We start from the raw sequence: 25,165 nt of genomic DNA on the forward strand, positions 1-25,165 counted from the left end.
TACCCCTCACCGCCAGGAACTTCTAGCGTTCTGCAGCCGGTCTGCGGCAAGTGGCGCCCGCACAGGGACCTGAGTGCGTGAGGCATTTCGGAAGATTTCAGGTAAGTAGAACTCTCGAGTGAGATAGTGTGGCCACAAGAAATAATTTCGTTTTTAGGACGGTAACTCGAGAAAGAGTCAGAAGTAAAATAATATGGGACAAAAGGGCTCTAAGGAGCGTGATTTATTTGCTCAGGTTTTGCTTTCAATGTTAAAAGCCCATGGAAGTAAGGTAACTAACTACCTCACAACTTCTGGAATTTTTGCAATTAGTATATGATGCTTGTCCTTGGTTCCCTGAAGGAGGATCAGTGGACTTAACAATTTGGACTCGTGTAGGAGATGAATTATCTAAATATCATGAAGCTCATGGACCATCTTCTGTTTCAGTTTCCATTTTTAGCTTGTGGAATTTAATAAGAGATTGTTTTAATCCAATTTATGATTCAGTTCCAAAATCAACAGCTAAATCTGTAGAACATATTGCTGCAGTAGCTACTGCTCCTCCGTTGCCACCGAGGACAAAGAGTGTTAATTCACTTGATGATGATGACTTTTCTTTTGATTTAGCGGGTGAAGAAACCAAATATGAGGCTGAAAAATATCCTGATGAAAATATTCTTCCGCGGTTACAGCAATTGCATGTCTCTGTCCCTATCCCTCCTAAGCTTAGTCCTTTACAACAAGCAGTACGGGGAGCTCTTAATAGAGGGGAGGATCCTTTATTCTGCTGCCCGGTGGTGGAACGACCCAATCCTCAAAATCCACAACAAAATAATCGGGAATATCAGCCTCTCTCCTTTAAGGTTTTGAAAGATTTAAAAGCAGCCTGTGCACAATATGGGCCTATAGCCCCTTTCACTATTACTATGTTGGATACTATTGCAACAGAAGCATTGCCTCCAGCAGACTGGAAATCTATTGCTCGTGCTTGTCTCACTGGTGGCGACTATTTACTTTGGAAATCAGAATATTATGAAAAGGCTGCTGAACAAGCTGAAAGAAATACTGCACATAATGTGCTAGTAAATTATGAGATGTTGATTGGGGAAGGACAACATCAGTTATTACAGGATCAATTAGCTTTCCCTTTTGTGGCTTATGCTCAGATCAATCATATAGCTCTACATGCATGGAAACATTTACCTGCCTCCACTAGGACTGAAGACCTTGCTAAAATAAGGCAAGGGGCAAATGAACCTTATGCTGATTTTGTGGCTAGATTATTACAGGCTGTTAATAGAATTATTTCTGATGGTCCTTCTGGAGCAATTATCGTCAAACAATTGGCTTTCGAAAATGCTAATAATATTTGTCAAGCAGCTATACGTCCATGGAAAAGGAAAGGAAATTTAGAGGATTATATTCGAGTTTGTTCTGATATTGGATCATCTTACTTACAGGGAGCAGCTATAGCTGCAGCCCTAACTAAGGCAGGATTTGGGCCAAATGCTAAAAGTAAAAACTGTTTTAAATGTGGGAAGCCAGGTCATTTTGCAAAAAATTGTACTGTTGATACTCCTAATATGCCTGTCGTAAATTCTGTGCCTCAAGGTAAATCTCCTCCTCCCACAATTTGTCCCCGATGCCAAAGAGGACGGCATTGGGCTAAAGAATGTCGATCAGTGACTCATAAAGATGGAACTCCCTTGTCCCGGAGGGGCCTGCTCCGGCCCCATCAAACAATTGGAGCAATGTCAATAATCCCCCCACACCCTGCTCCACCGCCTCCAGCTCAGACCTTTGTTCCTCAGGGAATGGAATCTCCTCCCTTCAAAGGGCCACGCCAAATAGTGCAGGACTGGACCTCTGTGCCTCCACCCAATTCTTATTAACCTCGGATATGGGACCCCAAGCCCTTCCTACGGGAACTTTTGGGCCTTTACCCCAGGGAACGGTTGGTATAATCCTTGGAAGAAGTAGTATGTCTATGAAAGGCTTAACTATTATTCCCGGGGTGATTGATGCTGATTATGAAGGGGAATTAAAGGTTATGGTTCAAACATCAAAAGGATCTTTTCTTATCATGCCTGGTATGCGAATAGCTCAGCTTCTATTAATTCCATACATACCAGAAGGAAAAATTTTACAACATAACAAAAGAGGAACTGGGGCTTTCGGTTCCTCTGATGCAGTTTACTGGATTCAACAAATTGGTAGGGAAAGACCACAATTGGTATTAAAAATAAATGGAAGGCCTTTTTCTGGGTTATTAGATACTGGTGCTGATGTTTCTGTTATTTCGTTTATACATTGGCCAAAAAATTGTCCCGTGCACCAAACCATTACACAGTTGCAAGGTATTGGCCAATCTAATTCTCCACAACAAAGTTCGCAATACCTACATTGGCAGGATGCTGAAGGTAATCAAGGAATATTCAAACCCTACGTATTGCCCGGATTGCCAGTTAACCTTTGGGGAAGAGATATATTACAACAAATGGGAATCCTATTGCTTAGTCCCAACCCTACTGTAACTAATATATTGTTAAATCAAGGGTATGATCCTAGGAATGGTTTGGGAAAAAATCAACAGGGAAATAAATTACCCTTACAGACTGATAATAAACGGGATAAAACAGGCTTGGGTTTTTTCTAGGGGCCTTGGATTCTCCTCCACCACATGCTGACCCTATAACTTGGATTTCTGATAATCCTGTCTGGGTGGACCAATGGCCCCTTTCTAAGGAGAAATTAATGGCGGCCCATAATATAATTAATGAACAGCTTGCTTTGGGCAGACTAGAAAAGTCTAATAGCCCTTGGAATACTCCTATATTTGTTATAAAGAAAAAATCGGGAAAATATCGTTTATTGCAAGATTTACGTGCTGTTAATCAAACTATGGTAATTATGGGAGCTCTGCAACCAGGTTTGCCTTCTCCTGCAGCCATACCTAAAAATTATATGATTATTATTATTGATCTTAAGGATTGCTTTTTTACTATTTCTCTATTTCCGGCTGATAAGTTGCGATTTGCTTTTAGCTTACCCTCTTTAAATTTTATAGAACCTATGCAACGTTATCAATGGAAAATGCTGCCTCAGGGTATGGCTAATAGTCCTACTTTATGTCCGCAGTTTGTAGCTCAAGTTATTGCCCCTGTTCGTAAACAGTTCCCTCAGATATATTTTATTCATTATATGGATGACTTATTACTTGCTTATTCTGATAAACATATTTTACTTAAGGCTTATAATTCCCTTCAAAGTCATTTGTCACGATCAGGACTAGTCATTGCTGCTGACAAAGTACAGATGAGCCCACCTTTCTCATATCTTGGTAAGTATATCACAAATTATAATATTACACCTCAGAAGATAGAGATACGGACTGACGTTCTTAAAACTTTAAATGATTTTCAAAAGTTATTAGGAGATATTAATTGGCTGCGACCTTCTTTAAAATTAACTACGGGTCAGTTACAGCCTCTTTTTAATATCCTAAAGGGAAGTCCTGATCCTTCTTCCCCTCGTATTTTAACTTCTGAAGCTCAACAAGCACTCAAGCTTGTAAACAAAGCAATACAATCTGCTCAGCTAACTAGAATTGAGCCTTCTTTACCTATACTATTAATAATCTGTGCTACGTCACATACCCCTACCGCCTTATTATGGCAAGAAACAGGAATTCTTGAATGGATTCATATGAAAAATACGCCTAATAAAGTCATTACACCTTATTATGAGTTAATAGCAACCCTTGTTCAATTGGGTCGTAGAAGAAATATTCAGTTGGTAGGATATGAACCAAATTCTATTATTATACCTTATACTACTTATCAATATTCTTGGCTATTATTTGTCTCTGATTTTTGGGCTCTTGCTTTTGCTGGATATTCAGGAATTATTGATAATCATTATCCTTCTAATAAGCTCCTTCATTTTGCTACTCAACATCTATTTATTTTTCCTAAAACTATCTGTTCAACTCCTATTCTCAATGCCCCAAATGTTTTTACTGATGGTTCTGCCAGTGGCATCGCTGTTGTTATTTCTGATGACTTACTTCATAAAGAACAAACAGATCATACCTCTGCCCTACGAGTTGAATTACATGCGATTTCCTTGGCTTTTCAAATCTTTTCACATTGTTCTTTTAATCTCTATACGGATAGCCATTATTTGGTTACTATTTTGCGTAACATAGAAACTGCTATAATTGGCAATACTGTTGATTCTCAGTTGTTTCAGACTTTCTTTCAACTACAAAAGATTATTCGTCAGCATGACTTTCCTGTAGCCATATTACATATTCGAGCCCATTCAGGTCTCCCTGGCCCATTGTCTTTGGGAAATCAATTGGCTGACGAAAATACAAAGATTATAGGCTTAAGTTTATCTCAACCTCAGGATCTTGCTACTCAGTCACATAATTTACATCATCAATCTGCTGCTATGCTTCAAAAACAATTCTCTATTTCTAGAGAAACAGCCCGATACATTGTTGAGCCCTGCTCTAAATGTTTACCCCACCTTCCTGTTCCACAATTTGGAGTCAATCCTCGGGGTTTACTCCCTCATCATCTTTGGCAAATGGATGTTACTCATATTCCCTCTTTTGGTAAATTACAATTTGTTCATGTAACTGTTGATACTTACTCTAATTTTATATGTGCTACGCCTTTGGCTGGGGAATCTACTAAATACGTAATTACTCATTTATTTCATTGTTTTGCATCTATGGGAATTCCTAAAGCTTTAAAAACAGATAATGCTCCAGGATATACGAGTAAAGCTTTTGCCAATTTTTGTGCAACTTTCCATATTTCACATAAAACAGGCATTCCCTACAATCCTCAGGGTCAAGGTATTGTAGAACGTGCCAACCAACAATTAAAAATTACATTACAAAAAATAAAAAAGGGGGAATATGATAGATCTCCTCAGATTATGCTTAATCATGCTTTATTTATTTTAAATTTTTTAACTTTAGATGCATTTAGTCACACACCTTATGAACGATTGTTTACAGGTCTTTCTGGAACCCCTCCTGAAAAAGCGCTTGTTAAATGGAAAGATCCCATGACTAACCTTTGGCATGGACCAGACCCTGTTTTAGTATGGGGCCGAGGCCATGTTTGTGTTTTCCCTAGGGAAGCAGACTCTCCTAGGTGGCTCCCGGAGCGCTTGGTTCGACATTATCATGCCATCACCAATAAACATCCTGACTCGAAGAATGCGTCGCCTGAGGCTCTCGCAGTCGACCACAGCACACCCCAACCGGTTCCCCCGGCGGACGAAAAGAATGCGGCGACGGAGTAGGAGACAACTTGTCAGGGAGGCGAGGGGAGATCGAAATCAAATTACTTGGTATCAATTGCAATGTTTAGTATTTCAAGCATGAAGGATTATGGAAGAGAGTGCTCATCCTCGCTCTCCTCTTACCTTTTTTTTAGCCATGATAGCTGTATTGGCAGCCCCACCTATAGAGGCTAAATCTTATTGGGCTTATGTACCCAATCCTCCTTTATTACAACCTGTTACATGGTCTGAAGCTGACCTTCCAATTTTCTGTAATGATTCTACTTTTGGAAGAGTGCTAGGAAATTTGCCTATTACTAATACTTCTGTTAATTACTCTAATTGGTTTAATACTCCCCCTGTTTGTTTAAGTCCTATGAGTACCAATTCGGGTTGTGTTAAGGCTGTTGCTTTAGAACATGCTATTTCTTACCAAACCACTGTAAATTCTCAATTTTTTACTCATTTACGTAAAAATTATAAAGCTATGGGATCTAATATTTGTCTTCCTTGCAAACAGACTGTTTCTAGACGAGAAGATTTATCCACCTTTGTATTTTGGTATAAGGATAACGTTCCCATTCACATGAATGCTAGAGTAACTAAGCTTGCTTCTAATACTTCGTTGGATCATTCTCTATGCATATATCGCTTGAGGATTGAAGATACTGGATATTATTTGTGTATTGAAACTACCATAGGTAATCAAGGGACGTTATTAGCTGGACATCAAATTACGGTCGTAAAGACTGTCACAGGACTACAGTTTCCTGCTTTTATGGCTTCTGAATTCCCGCAGTTTGATTTTCCTGTTTGTAATGATACATGGACTAAAGCCTCTGTCTGGTGTACTTTAGATTATGATAATGGCACCATACTAGTTTCTTCTGTCCCCGTTAATAATAACAGCCTTGTTTTTTACAAGCAATGGGAATTCTGGAAACTTGCCTTATCCTTTTCTTATAGACCGGTGATTACTTGCGTCGCTCCTCCTTATGCTTTATTGATTGGAGATTTAATTGTAGAAAACACTATGAATCCTATAGGTTATAATATTACTTGTATTAATTGTATCTTTAGTAGTTGTGTTTTGCCCGTTAAAGGATCTACATCTGTTATGATTATGAAGCAACCTTCTTACATAATGTTACCTGTTAATTTGTCTGAACCATGGTATCATAACACTGGCATGCAAGGCTGGCTGGAATTGACTGAAGCATTAAAACGACCAAAGAGATTTATAGGTGTTCTAATATGTGCAATCCTAGCCTTAGCAGCTTTAACTGCTACTGCGGCCACTGCTGGGATTGCTCTTTCACAAACTATTCACCAGGCTCATTATGTTAATCAGTTATCTAAAAATACTAGTGTAGCATTAGCCCTACAAAGTCATATTGATACCCAACTAAAAACGGAAGTAGATGAATTAAAAAATGTTCTAATAGGAATAGGGGATCAAGTTATGGCTTTAAAATTAAAAATGCGTTTGATTTGTCATGCCAAATATACCTGGATTTGTGTAACTCAACATTTATATAATGATTCACAATGGGATTGGGAAAAAGTAAAAATGCATATATTAAGTGTATGGACTGATGGACACATTAGCCTTGATATTCAAAAGTTAAATGCCGAAATACAAGCTATTCAAGAGGCCCACCTGGACGAAGATGAACCCCAGAATTTGATTCAAGGATTATTAGATCAACTACAAGGGCTAAATCCGATACAATGGATTCATAGAGGGCTCTCAGGCCTGATATCAATTGGTGTACTACTTTTATTGGTGATCGGTTTATTACCTTGTTTTGTTAGATTTGTAATGGGGTGCTTCGCTGTCTTGCGTCAGGATGTTCATGGCTTAAAACTACATTATCAAGCTTTAAAAAATAATAAAAAAGGGGGAAATGTGGTGGCCCCCAAGCTGTAAGCTTATTCAGCTTTCTGCTTTCCGGAGAACTGCTTGTCTCTTTCTTGGTATGCACTCCTGACGCTGCAGTATTGAGCGTAAAAAAGGAAAATGGCTTGCGGCCAGTTTCGTTCCAGGTGCCTGCTCTGAATCTAAGAGCCCCTGGTTGTTCCCCAGAAGAAGGACGTGCTGCCCTGAGGGGGAAGTCTGTATCTCCAAAGAATGGCCCATAAGGCATGCTGACGCATAGATGGTGGCGCATAGATAGTGGCGCATAGATAGTGGCGCATAGATAGGGGCGACAGAATTATGTGGAAATACAAGGTTTACTGATTTGTTGTTTAGTATTCCTTCCATACTAAACCTATATATACATTCATGCTCTTTGAATAAACTTGCCTTGCAACCATCAGTTGTCTTGGCCCTTCTGACCCCATACTGGTGCTTTTCAGTTCCTTACCCCTCACCGCCAGGAACTTCTAGCGTTCTGCAGCCGGTCTGCGGCAGGCTAACACTTCCAAAGCTATGTTGAATAATAGTGGTGAGAGTGGGCAACCTTGTCTTGTTCCTGATCTTAGTGGAAACAGTTCCAGTTTTTCACCATTGAGGACAATGTTGGCTGTGGGTTTGTCATATATGGCCTTTATTATGTTGAGGAAAGTTCCCTCTATGCCTACTTTCTGCAGGGCTTTTATCATAAATGGGTGTTGAATTTTGTCAAACGCTTTCTCTGCATCTATTGAGATGATCATATGGTTTTTCTCCTTCAATTTGTTAATATGATGTATCACGTTGATTGATTTGCGTATATTGAAGAATCCTTGCATTCCTGGAATAAACCCCACTTGATCATGGTGTATGATTCTTTTAATGTGCTGTTGGATTCTGTTTGCTAGTATTTTGTTGAGGATTTTTGCATCTATGTTCATCAGTGATACTGGCCTGTAGTTTTCTTTCTTTGTGACATCTTTGTCTGGTTTTGGTATCAGGGTGATGGTGGCCTCATAGAATGAGCTGGGGAGTGTTCCTCCCTCTGCAATATTTTGGAAGAGTTTGAGAAGGATAGGTGTTAGCTCTTCTCTAAATGTTTGATAGAATTCGCCTGTGAAGCCATCTGGTCCTAGGCTTTTGTTTGTTGGAAGATTTTTAATCACAGTTTCAATTTCAGTGCTTGTGATTGGTCTGTTCCTATTTTCTATTTCTTCCTGGTTCAGTCTCGGCAGGTTGTGCAATTCTAAGAATCTGTCCATTTTTTCCAGGTTGTCCATTTTATTGGCATAGAGTTGCTTGTAGTAATCTCTCATGATCATTTGTATTTCTGCAGTGTCAGTGGTTACTTCTCCTTTTTCATTTCTAATTCTATTGATTTCAGTCTTCTCCCTTTTTCTCTTGATGAGTCTGGCTAATGGTTTATCAATTTTGTTTATCTTCTCAAAGAACCAGCTTTTAGTTTCATTGATTTTTGCTATTGTTTCCTTCATTTCTTTTTCATTTATTTCTGATCTGATCTTTATGATTTCTTTCCTTCTGCTAGCTTTGGGGGTTTTTTGTTCTTCTTTCTCTAATTGCTTCAGGTGTAAGGTTAGGTTGTTTATTCGAGATGTTTCCTGTTTCTTGATGTAGGCTTGTATTGCTATAAACTTCCCTCTTAGCACTGCTTTTGCTGCGTCCCATAGGTTTTGGGTTGTTGTGTCTCCATTGTCATTTGTTTCTAGGTATTTTTTGATTTCCCCTTTGATTTCTTCACTGATCACTTCGTTATTAAGTAGTGTATTGTGTAGCCTCCATGTGTTTGTATTTTTTACAGATCTTTTCCTGTAATTGATATCTAGTCTCATAGCATTGTGGTCGGAAAAGATACTTGATACGATTTCAGTTTTCTTAAATTTACCAAAGCTTGATTTGTGACCCAAGATATGATCTATCCTGGAGAATGTTCCATGAGCACTTGAGAAAAATGTGTATTCTGTTGTTTTTGGGTGGAATGTCCTATAAATATCTATTAAGTCCATCTTGTTTAATGTATCATTTAAAGCTTATGTTTCCTTATTTATTTTCATTTTGGATGATCTGTCCATTGGTGAAAGTGGGGTGTTAAAGTCCCCTACTATGATTGTGTTACTGTCGATTTCCCCTTTTATGGCTGTTAGTATTTGCCTTATGTATTGAGGTGCTCCTATGTTGGGTGCATAAATATTTACAATTTTTATACCTTCCTCTTGGATTGATCCCTTGATGATTATATAGTGTCCTTCTTTGTCTCTTGTAATAGTCTTTATTTTAAAGTCTATTTTGTCTGATACGAGAATTGCTACTCCAGCTTTCTTTTGATTTCCATTTGCGTGGAATATCTTTTTCCATCCCCTCACTTTCAGTCTGTATGTGTCTCTAGGTCTGAAGTGGGTCTCTTGTAGACAGCATATATATGGGTCTTGTTTTTGTATCCATTCAGCCAGTCTGTGTCTTTTGGTGGGAGCATTTAATCCATTTACATTTAAGGTAATTATCGATATGTATGTTCCTATTCCCATTTTCTTAAATGTTTTGTGTTTGTTATTGTAGGTGTTTTCCTTCTCTTGTGTTTCTTGCCTAGAGAAGTTCCTTTAGCTTTTGTTGTAAAGCTGGTTTGGTGGTGCTGAACTCTCTCAGCTTTTGCTTGTCTGTAAAGGTTTTAATTTCTCCATCAAATCTGAATGAGATCCTTGCTGGGTAGAGTAACCTTGGTTGTAGGTTTTTCTCCTTCATGACTTTGAGTATATCCTGCCACTCCCTTCTGGCTTGCAGAGTTTCTGCTGAAAGATCAGCTGTTAACCTTATGGGGATTCCCTTGTGTGTTATTTGTTGTTTTTCCCTTGCTGCTTTTAATATGTTTTCTTTATTTTTAATTTTTGATAGTTTGATTAATATGTGTCTTGCCGTGTTTCTCCTTGGATTTATCCTGTATGTGACTCTCTGTGCTTCCAGGACTTGATTAACAATTTCCTTTCCCATATTAGGGAAGTTTTCAACTATAATCTCTTCAAATATTTTCTCAGTCCCTTTCTTTTTCTCTTCTTCTAGGACCCAAAATTTAGAAATCTCTTGCATTCCTATATACTACTGATGAAAAATCTGAAAGTGAAATTAAGAAAACACTCCCGTTTACCATTGCAACAAATAGAATAAAATATCTAGGAATAAAGCTACCTAAGGAGACAAAAGACCTGTATGCAGAAAATTACAGGACACTGATGAAAGAAATTAAAGATGATACAAATAGATGGAGAGATATACCATGTTCTTGGATTGGAAGAATCAACATTGTGAAAATGACTCTACTACCCAAAGCAATCTACAGATTCAATGCAATCCCTATCAAACTACCACTGGCATTTTTCACGGAACTAGAACAAAAAATTTCCCAATTTGTATGGAAACACAAAAGACCCCGAATAGCCAAAGCAATCTTGAGAACGAAAAATGGAGCTGGAGGAATCAGGCTCCCTGACTTCAGACTATACTACAAAGCTACAGTAATCAAGACAGTATGGTACTGGCACAAAAACAGAAATATAGATCAATGGAACAGGATAGAAAGCCCAGAGATAAACCCACGCACATATGGTTACCTTCCCTTTGATAAAGGAGGCAACCATATACAGTGGAGAAAAGACAGCCTCTTCAATAAGTGGTGCTGGGAAAATTGGACAGGTACATGTAAAAGTATGAAATTAGAACACTCCCTGACACCATACACAAAAATAAACTCAAAATGGATTAAAGAGCTAAGTGTAAGGCCAGACACTATGAAACTCTTAGAGGAAAACATAGGCAGAACACTCTATGACATAAATCACAGCAAGATCCTTTTTGACCCAGCTCCTAGGGAAATGGAAATAAAAACACAGATAAACAAATGGGACCTAATGAAACTTAAAAGCTTTTGCACAGCAAAGGAAACCATAAACAAGACCAAAAGACAACCCTCAGAATGGGAGAAAATATTTGCAAATGAAGCAACTGACAAAGGATTAATCTCCAAGATTTACAAGCAGCTCATGCAGCTCAATAACAAAAAACCATACAACCCAATCTAAAAATGGGCAGAAGACCTAAATAGACAGTTCTCCAAAGAAGATATACAGATTGCCAACAGACACATGAAAGAAAGCTCAACATCATTAATTATTAGAGAAATGCAAATCAGAACTACAATGAGATATCATCTCACACCGGTCAGAATGGCCATCATCAAAAAATCTACAAACAATAAATGCTGGAGAGGGTGTGGAGAAAAGGGAACACTCTTGCACTGTTGGTGGGAACGTAAATTGATACAGCCACTATGGAGAACAGTATGGAGGTTCCTTAAAAAACTAAAAATAGAACTACCATACAACCCAGCAATCCCACTACTGGGCATATACCCTGAGAAAACCAGAATTCAAAATGAGTCATGTACCAAAATGTTCATTGCAGCTCTATTTACAATAGCCAGGACATGGAAGCAACCTAAGTGTCCATCATCAGATGAATGGATAAAGAAGATGTGGCACATATATACAATGGAATATTACTCAGCCATAAAAAGAAATGAAATGGAGGTATTTGTAATGAGGTGGATGGAGTTAGAGTCTGTCATACAGAGTGAAGTAAGTCAGAAAGAGAAAAACAAATACAGTATGCTAACACATATATATGGAAATATATAAGGGAATATATAAGGGAAAGAAGAAAAAAGGTCATGAAGAACCTAGTGGCAAGACGGGAATAAAGACACAGACCTACTAGAGAATGGACTTGAGGATGTGGGGAGGGGGAGGGGTGAGATGTGACAGGGTGAGAGAGTGGCCTGGACATATGTACACTACCAAATGTTAAATAGCTAGTGGGAAGCAGCCGCATAGCACAGGGAGATCAGCTCGGTGCTTTGTGACCACCTAGAGGGGTGGGATAGGGAGGGTGGGAGGGAGGGAGATGCAAGAGGGAAGAGATATGGGAACATATGTATATGTATAACTGATTCACTTTGTTATAAAGCAGAAACTAACACACCATTGTAAAGCAGTTATACTCCAATAAAGATGTTTAAAAAATATATATTTATAGCAAGGATTACAATAAGTTATTTTACAAAATAGAATCCAGGCATTTAATGGGACTGAGAAAATATGCTCATCATAAACTTTTACGTGTTGACTAGTAGAGCAGCACAATGTGTAAACTGACAGAAGCTTAATAGAAGTGTGACTGTTTCATAAACCTCTGAATATTTGACAGACCAAATAGATGAGAAATACGAAGGGTAGGGAGCAGGGGGTGGCAAACTTTTTCTGTAAAGGGCCACATAATAAATATTTTAGGTATTGTGGGCCACATGCTGTCTCTGTCACAGATTCTCTTTTTTTTTTTTTTTTTAACAACCCTTTAAAAATGTAAAAATCCTTCTTAGTTTGTAGGCTATTCAAAAACAAGCCACAGGCTGGATTTAACTTGTAGACCATAGTGGGCCAACCCCTGAAATGGAAAATTCAAATAATATATTTAATAAGGCAATTTATAATGAATTTTTAAAGTATGCATCAAACTTTGTACCTTAGAGATGTGTTCTATGCTTGTACAACAAGAGCTGCTTTGGTTGCAAGTTTAGAAACTCTCTCGAATTAGCTTAACGTGGTGAAGGAGCCATGATGAGCATCTAAGGAGCCATAATCCAGCTGGCTTCAGGCTCCAGCCCTAGTCTGAGTGGCCATGACCAAGGGAACAGGTCTCACCCCCATGATGGAAAAAGGCATTATCCGAGAGGGGATTGCAAGTTGAGCAGATACTCAAAACATATCTGTGACACGACAGCCTTCAGAGAACAAGTGTGTGTCACACACACACGAACACAGGCACACACGTACACAAATGCTCATTCCTCCAAGGATGGCACTTCCTAAGGGGATCCCAGTTTCTCAGGTGTTTTTCAAATTGTGGGTTGTCACCTATTAATGGTAGAAGATTCATTTAGTGTGTTGTTTGGCACTTGAAAAAATGAAATAGAATAACAGAAAATATCAGCATATCTTTACCTGTAAGGTTAGGTGTTGTTTTGAGATTTTCAGCTTCTGTTTTATATAAAAATATATATTTGTCTAAAAAGTTTACAAAACACTAAATTCTTGGTACAACCACAACTGTAGTCAGCCCCCGTCCTGAAGGAGGGAACCAACCCCATGTGGACTAAATTCTCAATTCACCCACCTCCCAGCACACATGCCAAAAAAGGGGGCTGTCTCAAAGTGTGAAACACTCACCCTGGGCTTCATTGTCTAACTGTATGAAGTTGAACATGGTCCCAGTGAATGGGAGATCATTCATCTTTTTCTGTGTTCTCCATGATTTTAAGTAATATTTACGCTATCTACTCCTAGAAAGTTTGAAGAGACTCAGCTGTTGGGCTGGCTGGAATATGTACCTGTCTCACTGACAGTTTTTAAATTTTTACTTGTTTTTTTATTTATTTGCTTGCACCGGGTCTTAGTTGCGGCGTGCATGTGGGATCTAGTTCCCTGACCAGAGGTCAAACCTGGGCCCCCTGCGTTGGGAGCATGGAGTCTTATCCACTGCGCCCCCAGGGAAGTCCCTGTCAGTTTTTAAAATAAATTTATTTATTTTACTTTTGACTGTGTTGGGTCTTCGTTGCTACGCGCGGGCTTTCTCTAGTTGCAGCGAACGGGGGTTACTCTTCGTTGCGGTGCGCAAGCTTCTCATTGTGGTGGCTTCTCTTGCTGCGGAGCACAGGCTCTAGGCGCGCAGGCTTCAGTAATTGTGGCACACAGGCTCCGTAGTTGTGGCTCGCGGGCTCTAGAGCACAGGCTCAGTAGTTGTGGTGCATGGGCTCTGTTGCTCTGCGGCATGTGGGATCTTCCCGGACCAGGGCTCGAACCCATGTCCCCTGCATTGGCAGGCAGATTCTTAATCCCTGGCAGTTTTTTTAAATGACAATTTCATCTCTTTCAAAGTTACTGCTCTGTTCAGTTCTGCTACTCCTTTTTGCATTAATTTTGGTCATTTATGTAAAAATCATTTATTTTCTTCAACTTTTCAAATATATTAATGTTAATTTGTAGAAGGCCTTCTCTTATACTTATCAAATCTCTTCTACATGTCTCCTTTCTAATATTTAATGTTATATGTTTATTTTTCAGAACTGTACTTGCTAGAGGTATGTCTATTTTATTGTTGTTTGTTGTTTTCAGAGAAATGGCTCTTTATTTATTTTTTATTTATCTATCTATGGCTGTGTTGGGTCTTCGTTTCTGTGCGAGGGCTTTCTCCAGCTGCGGCAAGCGGGGGCCACTCTTCATCGCAGTGCGCAGGCCTCTCACCGTCGCGGCCTCTCCTGTTGCGGAGCACAGGCTCGACACGCAGGCCCAGCAATTGTGGCTCCGCAGCATGTGGGATCCTCCCAGACCACGGCTCGAACCCGTGTCCCCCGCACCAGCAGGCAGACTCTCAACCACTGCGCCACCAGGGAAGCCCGAGAAATGGCTCTTGAATTTAATTCTATCATTTTTGCATTTTTAAATTCATTATTTTAGCTCTTATCTTTCTCAATTTCTTCCTTCTGCTTTCCTCAAATTTAAAAAATACATATTTTTTTGCTATTTCTTTACTAATTTCTTGAGGAGAATTCTTGATGTATTTATTTTAACTTTTTCCTAATTAATAACGAAGTCATTTCAAGTAATGAATTTTCTTAAATATCGTTTTGGCCTGATTCCATAATTGGAGTGTTTTAAATGATTTTTGACTGTTTTTCACTGAATCTTCTATTTTAATTTTTAAAATGATTGTATTGTGACAACAGAAAGTGGCCTATATGATTCTGGCTTTTGAAAATTAATGGAGTGTTCATATGTGGAATCTAATTTTTAAAAAAATAATATAAATGAGGGCTTCCCTGGTGGCGCAGTGGTTAAGAATCTGGTGCCAATGGAGGGGCCACAGGTTCGAGCCCTGGTCCGGGAAGATCCCACATGTGGGATCTAAGCAACTTAGCCCATGCACTGCAGCTACTGAGCCTGCACCCTAGAGCCCACGAGCCACAACTACTGAGCCCACGTGCAACAACTACTGAAGCCCGCGCACCTAGAGCCCATGCTCCACAGCAAAAGAAGCCGTGGTGATGAGAAGCCCGCGCACCGCAACGAAGAGTAGCCCCTGCTCACCCCAACTAGAGAAAGCCCCCGTGCAGCAATGAAGACCCAACACAGCCAAAAATAAATAAATAAATTTATATTAAAAACATATATAAGTGAACTTATTTACAAAACAGAAACAGACTCACAGATTTCGGAAACAAACTTATGGTTACCAAAGGGAAAACGTGAGGGGGAGGGATAAATTAGGAGTTTGGGATTGACATATACAAACTACTATATGTAAAATAGATAACCGACAAGGACTTACTGTATAGCACAGGGAACCCTACTCCATATTCTGTAACAACCTATATGGGAAGATAATCTGAAAAGGACTGAATATATGTATATGCATAACTGAATCACTTTTCTGTACACCTGAAACTAACACAATATTGAAAATCAACTAGGCTCCAATAAAATTTTTTTTTAAATTAAATGGAGTTTTTATTTCTGATTAATACATGATAGATTTTTGTAAACATTTCAGTAGACTCCTTCTGGAGCTGTCTGGCCAACTTGAACCCCTTCTTTGAGAATTGTCACCTCCCCCCCCAGGGTGGGTTTTCGTAGTATGTGACTTTGCTTTCCACTCCCATGCCACACCTGCTCCCACCTCCCCAAGAGCTAAATGAACACATCCAAGTTGGGCCAAACAAGTTTTTTCTCCCAGGAACTTGGTATTGAGGCTCAGTGACATATGGAGCTCTGCTCTCCTCTAGTTGTTCCAACTGTGGGGAAACCTATATCGTACCTTGTGCATGAAAAAGTAAAGTGGGGAGAAAGAGAGGGAAGGAGGGGGGAGGGAGAGGTATGGGGGAAGGGCAGAAGACTGAATCCTTGGCTCCTGGCAACTCTCCAGCTTCCTGTTTTATTTTCTTCTTGAAGTCTGACTACATTTCACCCTCTGAGTTCCAAGAGATGCTCCTGTACACTAGAGTAAACTCCTTTTCTTGGCCTAGGGCAGTTTGAGTGGATCTCTATTCCCTGCGTAAGCAGGTATGAAGGATGTTTGGATGGAGAACTGAACTCAGTGTCTCTGTTCCCTTGGAAACGGTTTGTCCCACGAAGAAGTAAACATTCGCTTCCCTTCCAGGCAAGGGAGACCAGAGAATTATGATATCTCAATGCTGAGTCACTCCTCTTTGTCCACGAGGAAGGAAAACTGCTCAATGTTTCTTGACAATCAGGGCTTTTCCTAATCTAGAATCAAGAGCTCTTATGAAAGAAAAGGAGAGACCAGGCTTTTTTGGTGTGGAAAGGAGCTTGGCCTCAACACTGGAGGAGGCTGGGAAAGAAGTGGATGTGCATTCTGAAGACGAGCTGTTTTCCAGGAGGTGCCGGGTGAGTGGGCAAGAGGAGGCCCTCTGTGGAGGCTGGCCTTGGGGACCCCCAGCTGTGCTGGGCCAGAGTCCTCACTGACCCACCACCCGGCTTTTTAACCATTGACTGCACAAAGCTTTGTTCTTTTTAAAAAATTTTTTAAAAATATTCATTTTATTTTTTAATTTTCCTTATTCCTTTGGCTGCGTCGGGTCTTAGTTGCGGCACGCGGGATCTTCGTGGAGGCACGTGGCATCTTTTTGTTATAACGCACGGTCTCTGTTGCAGTGCTTGGGCTTCTCTCTAGTTTTGGCCTTCAGGTTTTCTCTCTCTAGTTGTGGCGTACGGGCTCTCTCATTGAGGTGCGTGAGCTCAATAGTTGTGGCGTGCAGGCTTAGTTGCCCTGTGGCATGTGGGGTCTCCATTCCCCAACCGGGGCTGGAACCCGGGTCCCCTGCGTTGGCAGGCAGATTCTTCACCACTGGACCACCAGGGAAGCCGCAAGCTTTACTCTTTTATTCACTTTTGCCCCTGTTTTTACTCCCTCTTTCCTAACCTGCATAGGCAAGCATCCTAATGTGTTTGAGATGCTAAGTATTTTTTTTATTTGCTCCTATGAAAACATTTACTGTTGTTTTAGGTGCATGTGTATTTTGAGATATAATTCACATGTCATATAATTCACCATTTTAGCATGTACAGTTCAGTGGTTTTTAGCATAGTCACTGTGTTGTGTAAGCATTACCACTACTGTGCATGTATAATTAATTTACATAAGGGTATTGTGTATTGTCATTCTGTTTCTTACTATTTTTGTAAGGCATCCACGCTGCTGCATGCACATCTGGTTCATTGCTTCTCACTGCTGCAGAGAAGTCCCTAGTGTAATCTACCACATTTTTCTTATCCACTCCCTCTGCTATGGACACCTAGGTTAACTCCAAATCCCCCTCCAACCAATGCTTCAGTGAACATCCTCGTACCTGCCCCCTTGTGGGCGGGCGTGAGAATTGCTCTTCTGGAGGGGACTGGGTACAGGCTGAGCGACCACCTGATTCCACCAAGTACCACCGCATGGTTCTCTAGAATCACTGCAGCAATCCACACTTCCATTGCTGTTCCCATAACCCCACGGGCTCCCAGCATCATCAGCTTTCTGCTTTCTGCCCTTCTAGCCAGTATAAAGGGACATATTCTTGTTTTGTCTCACTTCTCAATACCACTGACATTGTATGTATCTTCATATGCTGATTAGCCTTCTGGGTTCTGCTTGAATTGCCTGTTTTTTGCTGTTACTGTTGTTTGGATTTGCTTCTCTCTTTTTTCCCAATTGGACTTCCTTTTTTTTTTTCTTTCCCTGTATCCTCTAGATAAGAGACCATGTTTGGTTTATATTCTACAAATATCTTCTCCCAGTCTGATCCTGCTGTTATATTTTTCCCCGTGGTCTCTCATTTTCCGTGTGGTTAGAAAATTCAAGCCGCCTACACCCGAGCCAGTGCCAGTGAAGTGAAGTCCACACCAGTTCATACCAGTTCACACCAGTGGAAACCTGCCTCTGCCACAGACGTCCTCACCTGCGACCACAGGGGTAGAGGGGCCCGGCCCCTGCCACAGGTGTGCTCTGCTGTCCCCTGGCTCCACTGTGACAGTTTCTGGAATATTCCCTCACCCGCCTCCCAGCAACCGTAAAACCAAAGGTGACTTGGGCACCCTATGAGGCAGTGAGGGTGGGGACCCCTCCCAAGGAGGGCGGGGGAGTGGGATGGGGAAGGGGCAGAGGGCTAAGCCCAAGGGGAATTTTGGGGAGGAACAGTAGGTTTTCTTTTTTTAAGTGCTTTTAAAATTTATTTACATTTATATTTATATTTATATTTATTTTTTGGCCGCATGGCATGCAGGATCTTAGTTCCCCCGACCAGGGATCGAACCTGTGCCCCCTGCAGTGTAAGTTCCAAATCTTAACAGCTGGACCACCAGGGAAGTCCTGGAACAGTAGGTTTTCAAATACAAAAAGGCTTTATCAGGGTAGAAATTGGTTTAGAGAGTTGGTCTGTAAGTAAAAGACCCTCAGGGAAAATGTGAAGTTGGGGCTCCTGAGGGTTACCCCATCCCAGGCAGGGAAGCTGGTCATCTACATAGTCAGGGAAGGATGCCCTTGGGTCTCAGGCTCCCTGAAGTTAAGGCTTAAATCAGACTCAAAGTCTTGCATAAAATGTACCAGAAAAGTGACAAATTCCAGACCAATGTGGCTTGGCTGGAAACAAAACAAAGAAAGCCAAACATTTGAAAATACTGAAATCCAGTCTAATAATCACACCGAATTGCAACAACTGAGTTCTGTACTTTGCTCTCACCTCTAGTGCTGAGGGTTAAGCCCGTTGAGTTGGAGTCTGGTAATTGCAGTGGGGTGTGTGGGAGGATCCTGAACTGGGAGGAAACCCAAACTCCTGGGCTGCGCTGGGCGCTTCCCTCCAGGCACCACTGCTGCACCAGGGCGGACAGGTCTCCCTTCGCAGCCATTCTGGATGACAGGCTTGAAATGCAGCATCAGTGGATGCTGATGCCATGGAAAACTCCCCAGTCCATTTTTCCTCTCCATAAGCCGAGACTAAGACGTTTAAAATGAGACAAGAAGGTGTGGTCCAGCTCCAGCTGTTTAGCTAACTGGTAGTTAGTTATTCATAGAACTGCCTGGCCCAGCACGACAAGATGCTAACCTCTGTATTGGGTTTTGGCAAGTCAAGCAATTAAAAATAACATTAAAAAAAAAAAAAAAGGTCATGAAGAACCTAGTGGCAAGATGGGAATAAAAACACAGACCTACTAGAGAATGGACTTGAGGATATGGGGCGGGGGAAGGGTAAGATGTGACAAAGTGAGAGAGTGGCATGGACATATATACACTACCAAATAAAATAGATAGCTAGTGGGAAGCAGCCGCATAGCACAGGGAGATCAGCTCGGTGCTTTGTGACCACCTAGAGGGGTGGGAGGGAGGGAGACGCAAGAGGGAAGAGATATGGGCACATATGTATATGTATAACTGATTCACTTTGTTATAAAGCAGAAACTAACACACCATTGTAAATCAGTTATACTCCAATAAAGATGTTAAAAAAAAAAATTGTCAGGCAGCCTACTAAGGCTCCGTGTAGTTATGTCACCAGGCCAAGAAAAGTCTGTTAAGTGAGGGCCCATGGGTGACTCAGCACCCTGCCTCTGCTCTAGTGCACCCATCTGAAGATGAGAACCACACAGAAAGAAGAAGAGCGGAGGGCCAGAGAGACAAATTAAGACATCATACGTATCCCCAAATTCAACCATGACGGAAGCAACTTCTGTCCATTCTGGTACTTTCATTTCTTGCTTAAGAAAGTTTCAGGAGGATTTCTCTTGTGGGTCACCAAAACATTCTGACTAATACAGGTGGTGTAAATGTAAGAAAGGAGAGAAAAATTTTCACTCATTACATTAACTACCTGGAAAACCCCAGAGAATCAGCTGAAAACTTATTCAAGCAAATAAGAGTAAGGATGAATTTTTTAATTCAATAAGTGGTGTTGGGATGTTAGATCCCTACTTCACACCAAAATACATTTCAGAAAGAAAAAAAAGATGTAATTAACCCATAAAAGAAATAGAAGAAAATATGGATACATTTTTATCTGATTTGGGAATAGGAAAAGCCTTTCTTAACCATTCAAACCAAAGCAGAAGACGAAAAAGACAAACTTGTAAAAATTAACTCTTCTGTTTTAATAACACTAAAGGACAGAATGAAAAATCAATTAAGATAGGGAATTTGGGAGGAGGATCAGGGTTAGGGCTTCCAGGGGCTGTCTTTGGGGGGAGGGGAAGATGACTGATTTGATTTGGGGAGTGTTGGTATTTGTGGGAACCGCTCTGTCAAAATGAACTAGAAATAGACACACGCATCTAAAACTGAGGGTGACCCCAAGGTTAGAGACATGTGTTTGGGACAATTCAGCATACAGATGATAGTTAAATCTACTAGAGTGGCTGGGATTACCCCAGAGTGAGAAAAGAAGTGGTCCCCAGAACCTGGCAGGACACTGACATTTAAAACCCAGGAGGATTCTTAGGTCCTTCAGGGCAGGAGATGCTCCGGGTCTGAGTTATCCTTGTGGCCCGGATATTCCCTAGCACCGTGCCAGGTACATACTGGATATTCTGTATACACCCTTTTTTTTCTTTTTTTTAAACATCTTTATTGGAGTACAATTGCTTTGCAATTGTGTGTTAGTTTCTGTTTTATAACGAAGTGAATCAGCTATACATATACATGTATCCCCATATATATCTCCTCCCACTTGCGTCTCCCTCCCATCCTCCCTATCCCACCCCTCTAGGTGGTCACAAAGCACTGAGCTGATCTCCCTGTGCTATGCGGCTGCTTCCCACTAGCTATCTATTTTACATTTGGTAGTGTATATATGTCCATGCCGCTCTCTCACTTCTATACACACCCTTTTGATTGTTTCTGTTAGTTTCTTAAATTTAATTCATTTAAAAATAGGTCAATTCATATGATTCAAAATTCAATGAGTGTGAAAGGATATCTTCCTGGTATCCCTGTCCCTCAGCCACTATTTTTCCTCCCTGGAATCAATGAAAATCAACACTTTCTTGCATATCATGTCAGAGATAGTTTATGCGTATGCAAGCAAAAAAATATATATATATATATATGCACACACACACATATGTATATAAATTCTCTGGTTTCAACTCCTTTTTTCAATTGACACAATATTTCAGAGGTTGTGTCATGTCAATAAATCAAGAGTTTTTTCATTCTTTTTATGACTGTACAGTATTTCCATCTCTAGATTACCATAATTTGTTTAACCAGACCCTTTGTGATAGCTATAAACGTTATTTACAATATTTTGCTTTCACTAACAATGCCGGAATAGAGAATTTTGATTGCGTGTCATCCGACGGTGGTGGTTTTGAAATGTGTCACCTTGATTAGGCTGAACCGTGGGCTTCACAATTCCCTGTCATGTATGTTTCCTGCAGGGTGGATCACAGAAGACATTTTGGTCACATGAGATTGGAGGACAGATGTAAAGATGTAAATGCTTGTTTTGACCTTGGAAGGTGAGGGCAGGACCACCGTGTGCTTTTGTAGCTCACAAGACTTGTGGCTCATCTGTGGGCTGACCTCCTTGGAGTGAAGAGGTGGGCTGTAGCCACTCTCAGCTTAGAAAAAATTCTGTCATGTTTTCCCATCTGCTTTTACAGCTTGCTTTTCTGTATTTAAATATGTAGCCCCTTTGGAATTTGTCCATTTGTTTACCCAGTAATTCCAAGGCCATTTATTGAATACTCTGTATTTTCCCCATTGATTTTAATGCCATCTTCACCATATTATACATATTATATTATACTATACATTCCTATATGTATTTGGGTCTGTTTCTAAACTTTCTCATCCTTTCTACTGATTTGTGTATAACAATTTATTTATTGAAATTTACAACATTAAAAAATATCTAATTGGTCCAATCCCCCTTAATTACTTGTTTTTCAAAATGTTAGTGGCAAATCTTGTTTTTTCCTTCCCGTTTTATTGGGATGTAATTGACATGCAGCTGTATATTTATGTACAGCATAATGATTCGACTCATATACATCATGCAATGATGACCACAGTAAGTTTAGTGAGCATCTATCATCTCATATAGATACAAAATAAAAGAAAAAGAAAAAATTTTTTTCCTTGTGATGAGAACTCTTAGGATTTACTTTCCTAATGACTTTCATATATAACATACAGCAGTGCTAATTATATTTATCATGTGTTTCATTACACCCCTAGTACTTATTTATCTTATAACTGGAAGTCTGTACTTTCGACTGCCTTCATCCAATTTCCCCTCCCCCAACTAGTAGCCAGAAATCTGATCTCTTTTTCTCTGAGTCTGTTTGTTTTGATGTGTAATTGACCTATGACACTATGTTAGTTCCTTTTGTACAACATAGTGATTCAGTATTTCTATACATTTCAAATGATCACCATAAGTCTAGTTACCATCTGTCACCACACAAAGATATCACATAGTTGTTGGCTATATTCCCCACACTGTACACTTCATACCCGTCACTCCTTTACTTTGTAACTGAAGTTTGAACCCTCATCGATTTCTTTCCTCCCCCTTCCCCTCTGGCAACCACCTGTTTGCTCTCTGTATCTATTACTCTGCTTCTGTTTGTTCATTTGTTTTGCTTTTTAGATGCCACATATAGGTGAAATCATAATGGTATTTGTTTTTCTCTGTCTTTTATACAAGGTTTAGACTCAACTTCTCGAATTTAAAAATTCATTTAAAAATTTTATTGGAATTATGTTAAATTTATAGAGACTTGATATCTGTATGATATTGAGTCTTCCCAGCTAAGAATAGTACACTTTTCACTTGGTCAGCTTTTCGTTTGTGTCCAAAAGTAAATTTAAAAATTTTCTTTGTAGAAACTGCACATTTATTGGTAAGTTTATTTCTAGCTATTTTATCTTTTTGTGGGACAATTGAAATGTCTGTCTTTTCTTTCATTATACTTTCCTCCAATTGGCTATAATTTATACATTTTTTTTCCCCAGTTGGGCTCTTAGGCGGGACCCACCTGAAGTGTTCCAGCCTAGTAATCGTTGCTTTTTTTTTTTTTTTTTTTTTTTCTTGGTAAGTTTCCTAGGCAGCCTTGAGAACAGTAAATTAATACTACAGCTCTCTTCCAAATTTCTCTCTTAGCCACTCAGTTTCAAAATTCCTCAGTAAGGTCACAGATGGTGTCCCTCTTTGCTGGTATTTTAGTCAAATCAAGGTTTTTGTTTATGCTTTTTTTCTTCAAGCCAAATAGTGGAGATATTTTTGGTAAAACTGGAGTTTGATCTCATCAAGTCTCCAGGCCAAGCACTCAGGAAGCAGTCCGGCAGCGCTCTTACCTGTTCCGAGGACCCCACTGGTGTGGATGATTGTATGTCTGTAGAAATTGCTAAGGCCATATTCTCATGCCCTCTTGTGAACTGATACAACTCTGCAGTGCTGGGAGTACAAAAATCACTATGCTTTCAGCATATTAATTCATTAGAAATGGTTAGAACAGCAAGGGATTTTTGAGATCAGGCATCTAGTCTAAAGCTTTCATTTTATAGATGAAGAAGGCCAAGGTAGTTGAAAAGTGATGATGAATTAAAATTGCAGACTTTGGATGCCAGAGTGGGTGCCGTCTTTTCCAACTTACACTGTCTTTTCTCCTTTAACTTAAAATGTCTCAACACTTCAGAGGAGCATCTACAATAGTCACTGTTTCCACCATAAGCACCAGAGTGAAAACACCTGGTCAAGACATCCCACCTTCACTGATATTCAGGCCAGGAGCTGTGTTTGACCCTGTTTGTCCATCTCCAGACCTTTGTGCTAATCCAGCAGTTCTCAGAATGTGGTCTGGGGACCCCTGTGAGATTGCAAGACCCTTTCAGGAAGTTTTCAAGGTTGAAACTATTCTTATAATAATATTACAACATTATTTGCCTTTTGCTCTCATTTGCTCAGGAACATTTTCCAGAATTTTCCAAGAAAGTATACTTAGGATATAAATATGTGCATTTTCAGACATTAACTAAGTTTGTTCTCAGTACTTTTGCTGAGCTCTTACTACTTCAGTTATACTTGCTATAATGTCTTTAATCTCATTATTGTCAAAACAATTGTTATTTTGAAATCCTGAAGTTTGTCTCCAGCCTATGTGGAAACTAAGTAAGCACATTTTGTTGTCTTGATTTGCAATCATTTTTTTTTGAGATTTTTAAATATCGAAGTATAATTAATGTACAATATTACAAAAGTTACAGGTGAACAATGTAGTGATTCATAACTTTTAAAGGTTAGACTCCATTTATAGTTACTGTAAAATATTGGCTCTATTGCAATCATATTTTTAAATATTAAAAACTTTTCTAAAATTTTAAACATTTTGTAAAACTATTTTGAAATTTAATAAAATTTTATTCTAAAATAAAAGAAAATTTATTTATAATATATCTTTCTTATTTTTAAAGGTGAATGGTTACTTTCTCAGCCCACAGCTTCACGATCTGCATATAGTCATTTCTCTGGCTCAGAAGGCAGGAACTTTCAAAGAAAAAGGGTGAAATTGTGAATAAGAAATAAAAATATGGTGAATATTACCTTTTCCTTGGTTGTATACATGTTAATAATTCATTATTATTTCTGAAAGTATTACAGTGAGTGACTTCTAGTTTCCAGTCCAGCAGGATCTTAGAAGTGATCACGCCATCCTAACAACAAGAACAAAGCTGAACAAACTGAAAAATCAGCAACTCTTCTTAGATCTGTCGTCAGAGCAGTGAAGTCACAGGGCAAACAGCTGTCCAGAAATTTAAAGAGACAAACAGGTAAATGGAGAGAATCACGATTTACCAGATCTGAAACCC

At 39.7% G+C, this 25,165-nt stretch overlaps 1 protein-coding gene across 15 annotated transcripts in view; it reads left to right on the top strand.

Moving 5' to 3' along the window:
- LOC309651481 (uncharacterized protein) overlaps positions 1 to 25,165 on the top strand; it is a 138,864-nt gene that overhangs the window by 103,592 nt on the left and 10,107 nt on the right. For 5 of the 15 annotated variants that reach the window (XR_014258155.1, XR_014258158.1, XR_014258160.1 and 2 more), the window contains 4 exons: positions 18,154 to 18,383; positions 21,730 to 21,810; positions 24,770 to 24,888; positions 24,986 to 25,126. Coding sequence is in view for 3 of the 15 variants with exons in the window: in XM_082444297.1 (XP_082300423.1) it covers positions 16,568 to 16,704; positions 18,154 to 18,375 (359 nt within the window). In the remaining 12 variants the exon portion in view is untranslated. Of the gene's footprint in view, positions 1 to 16,567; positions 16,705 to 18,153; positions 18,384 to 18,497; positions 18,631 to 21,729; positions 21,892 to 23,311; positions 23,640 to 24,769; positions 24,889 to 24,982; positions 25,127 to 25,165 lie in introns of those variants that run through there. The other 10 variants (XR_014258154.1, XM_082444297.1, XR_014258159.1 and 7 more) reach the window with 8 other exon arrangements.

The sequence above is a fragment of the Balaenoptera physalus genome, assembly GCF_965194825.1.
Source record: "Balaenoptera physalus genome assembly, chromosome: 21".
NCBI lineage: Eukaryota > Metazoa > Chordata > Mammalia > Artiodactyla > Balaenopteridae > Balaenoptera > Balaenoptera physalus.